At 46.0% G+C, this 4,067-nt stretch overlaps 1 protein-coding gene across 1 annotated transcript; it reads left to right on the top strand.

Moving 5' to 3' along the window:
• The first annotated feature begins 650 nt into the window (after positions 1-650).
• Positions 651-3,704, top strand: KRTDAP (keratinocyte differentiation associated protein). Its single transcript, XM_054588862.1, has 6 exons — positions 651-737; positions 2,223-2,261; positions 2,362-2,403; positions 2,629-2,673; positions 3,341-3,388; positions 3,666-3,704. Exons 1-6 carry the CDS (start codon positions 651-653, stop codon positions 3,702-3,704), a joined length of 300 nt encoding a protein of 99 aa, XP_054444837.1.
• The last annotated feature ends 363 nt before the right edge of the window (positions 3,705-4,067 follow it).

The raw sequence follows: 4,067 nt of genomic DNA, 5'->3' as shown, positions 1-4,067 counted from the left end.
GGGGCGGGGGGGGGGAGATGATGGGAGATATGAGGGAACCTTCACCCAAGATGGCTGTTGGATTCTGAGAACTGGAGATGAGAAAAGAGCATTTTAGGAATAAAGAACAGCATGGGCAAATGCTTGGAGGAAGAAAAAGAGGAGTATATTTAGTATGGAGGTCAGTTTGGCCAGAATGTGAGGAATGTGCAAAGGCAGTATAAGAAGAAAATGTTAGAAAGGCAGGTTGAGACCAAAGTGTGGAAGGTCTTCAATGCCAGCCTAAAGTGTTTACAAAGAACTGGGTAGGGTGGGGAAAAAAGCCTGAATTAAAAAAGAGGAATGAAGGATATAAGGAAAAGAGACAGACAAAAGGAGAGGTGCTTGGGTGCCACTGCCAATCCTTTGGAGGGACAGGTCCAACCTGTCTCCATCCCAGCTCCATTTGCATGAAGAATCCCATTGCCATCTCACCTTCCTATTGCCTAGGGCAGAATGTGAATTGAGAAATCCAAGGTAAATGGGGAACAGTGCCAGAGCCCCAGGGGTGGGTGACAGGATCTGGGGGTGAGTCAGTGGGGTGGGGACCCCATTTCTGCTCACATCTACCTCCCTGGGAATATAAAGGGCAAGCAGTGAGGCCCCGCCTCAGAGCACCCAACCTTGACACCATGAAGATCCCAGTTCTTTCTGCTGTGGTTCTTCTCTCTCTTCTGGCGCTCCACTCTGCTCAGGGGGCTGCCCTGGATAGTTCTAAGGTGAGCACATCACCTGGATTTTCTTTTTCTTATACCTATTACCTCATTTACTTTTCAATTTCTTTACCTTCTATCCATTACTGGATAAGTGGTTCTTATTTTTTAATATTATCAGAGGCTGAATGAGAAGCTGGGGCTCTAAGGAAGGAAAGAAAGGAGGAAGGAAACAAAACATTCCTGGGAAGACCTGCAGGGATGGAGATGCTTATATTTCTAGAAGGGATGGTGAAGCATGGGGTGGATAAGGATAAAGAAGTTGGGAGTCGGGGCAGAAGCAGAGGACCTGGGAGGGAGAGTGAGGACAGTGAAAGGAGGATAAAACTTCTTCCCTCTTCTCACCGAAGTTGAGGGAAATCTCAACTACAGAGGCTGGACAACTGAATCTTGGGAGGAGACAAGGGACAAAGGTGGTTGTCTGGGTTCAGCTTCACCTTTGTTTCATTTGCATCCCTGGAAATGGCTTCCAAGTGACTGGATGCTCCCTACTATCTCTGAAGTCTAGGCCATAGCAAAAATCCTCATGAGCCAGTCTCTAGCCAGGAGGAATCCTGAGGCCTCTCTATCTCCATCTTACTGCACGGTGGAGGGAGAATGTGCATGCTGGATTTAAGTCTATGGCAGGGGTCACAAACGCAATTGCTTAGGATTCAAGCAAGTGATGTCGATGAGCAAGAGGGCTGGCAGGGTCTCAGGGGAGCTGGATCACACTTGCCCAGTTTAAAAGGGGGCAGTCTGTATTCCATCTGACTGCTGCAAAGTGGGAAAAACGTACCCAGTGTGGCCAGAGTTTTAAAATTTTCAGGAGTAACTGGAAATCCGATTTCTGAATTCTTACCAATTAAGAATGTTTAATTTAAAATAAAAATTCTATGAGGTCTAAACATTTGGGTCTAGCCTGTAGGCTACCTGTTTGTGACCTCTGCTTGAGAAGAAAGGAATAAGGGACAATGAAGCTGGGCAAGTTGGGAAAGCAACAAAACGGGCTGGCTGAGGCCTGGGGGAGTCGCCAAATGGAGGAGGGAAATGGAGGCTGGGACTTTGGTGGCTATAAAGTCACAAAACAAACCAACCTCAATCAATTCAAGGCAGGCAGGGCACTTCACCAACTTGGCTTCCACTGGCATGTTAATCTCCCTCACCTACCTCTCTGGGCTAAGCGTGGGTGTCTCAGGAACACCCCAAGTCAATGGCAGAACAACACTAGCTTGTTTTTCTTGGAGGAGTCCTCTTTCTCCACCCTTTCCACCTGATGCAAGTCTAGGTGTTTTATTTCTGTATCTTACAAACACCCTTCCCTTCACTTTGTATATCTGTAAGCCACCAGCCTTGCTGGAACAGACTGGGTTAACTGAGGTCCCACGTGGAGAATGGGCTATATGTTTGGAGACTGGCCTGTGGAGGAAGGCAGAGCTGATTGAGAGGGTTTGGGAAGAGAGATTTGTTGTCATGTGATCATTTGTCTCCTTTCTCCCCTTCCCTTTCCAGGAAGAAACCACCATTGGTAATTATGCCAAAGGACCTGAGGTAAATACCTATTTTCTGACACTCCAGCCATGAGTTTGTCCCCATCTCTTCATCTTTATGCTCCTTAGCAGCTTTTCTAATACACTGCTTCTTTGCCTAGGCCTTTAATACTCAGTTCCTGAACATCGACAAGTTACGATCTGTAAGTACAATTCTGTATTTGTACAGAACACATCCCCAGTAAAATTTTGTACAATTCTGTAGTTGTACAGAACATATCCTCACAAAAATCTACGTCAGAAAGATCAATGCCCTAGTAGAGAGCTTTGCAAAGCTGCCATGGACCCTTCTCCTTTTCTAGAGGGCTAGGGGCTAAGCTCTGTACTCTCCTGGAAGTGACTCTCTCCTGGTCTCCCTCTATCCACAGGCTTTTAAGAATGAGGAATTCCTGAACTGGCATGCCCTCTTTGAGGTAAGTGCCTGGGTATTCCTTATTCTCTTCGATTGTTTGCGGTCTATCCGGGATAGTGGCAACACATACTAGGTCTAGCCTGCTGGATTCTTTCCTGAGTTTAGGAGGGAGTAACTGCCATGCTTGGATGCTGTCCAGCGTAGAAAGTTTCCCCGGGAGGCTGTCAGGGCTATACTTTATTTTCCTAACACGGCAGGGGGAAGCAGGGCCACAAAGACAATTCCAAAAAGGGAAGACCTTAATCAGTCAAGAGTTTATTTGAATCATCTCATCCTCTATGAAGAAACTGAGGTCCTAAGTTGGGTGGCTTAACCAAGCTTAGAAGGCTAAATCAGTGACAATGCTGGAACTAGAGCTTGCATCACATGACTCTGCACACACTTGCTATATATCCTCATGCAAATGTCTTCAGTTCTCTGAGCCTCAGTTTCCTTTTTTGTGATGTGGGGAAAATCACAGTACCGGCCTCAAAAGGTTTCTATGAAGACCAAACAAAATCATGGCTGTAAAACAGTTAGTACAGGGCAGACACAGAACAAGGGCACAGAAAATATTAGTTCTTACTAATTATAAAACAATAGCACCACTGCAGAGAGCTCAGGGAGCGCTCACTGATCCATGCTCACCTGACCTGTAACACGAACGTCATTCTCTCTTCCTATTTTAGACTATCAAAAGGAAGCTTCCTTTCCTCAACTGGGATGCCTTTCCTAAGGTAAGAGGTAGTAAGCATAAGGAGGATAAGAAGGTTGGGAATGGGGGAAGAAGCAGAGGATCTGGGAGGGAGAGTAGGGGCAGTTAAAAGAGGATAAACCTTATTCTCACCAAAGTTAAAGGAAATCTCAACTATAATAGTTAGAGAATAGGGGCTTAGACTGGAGCAGAGATTCCTTTCCATTAGTGTCCCACCCCATCTTGGGCTTCTTTATGGAGGACTCCAGCTGCCTGTACCCAAAGGGTCCCTAGTCTGACCATATCCTCTCTCCCTCTAGCTGAAAGGATTGAGGAGTGCAACTCCTGATGCCCAGTGATAGATCCCTTCAAGACCCAGCACTGCTGATATCCACTGGAAGAGGGGCCGAATGTGGGATCCGATCACCATCCTATAATCATTCTTTCCTGGCTCAATAATTCCAATAAAATATTTTCCAACCAAATAGCTCCTGTATCTGTGTCTCTTATCCTACTGAGCTCTAGAAAAAACTTAAGAAGGAGTGGGCTTCAAGGCTGGTAGGCAAAAATCTTGAATTCTGAGAAGGTAGTAAGATAGAAAGCAGTGGGAGAGCATATCAAGATGGCAAGAGACTTCTTGTGTCTTAGCTCCCTAGTACTGGCTGACATCCTTGAGGAGCAGGGAGCTGTGAGTTGCTTGGTAAGAATCTGCTCCAAAACTA

The sequence above is a fragment of the Pteronotus mesoamericanus genome, unplaced genomic scaffold (assembly GCF_021234165.1).
Source record: "Pteronotus mesoamericanus isolate MK-2021 breed Mesoamerican mustached bat unplaced genomic scaffold, CSHL_Meso_final scaffold_165, whole genome shotgun sequence".
In the NCBI taxonomy this organism is placed as follows: domain Eukaryota; kingdom Metazoa; phylum Chordata; class Mammalia; order Chiroptera; family Mormoopidae; genus Pteronotus; species Pteronotus mesoamericanus.
The sequence above is the reverse complement of the archived record's forward strand: the minus strand, read 5'-3'. Positions and strand labels throughout refer to the sequence as shown.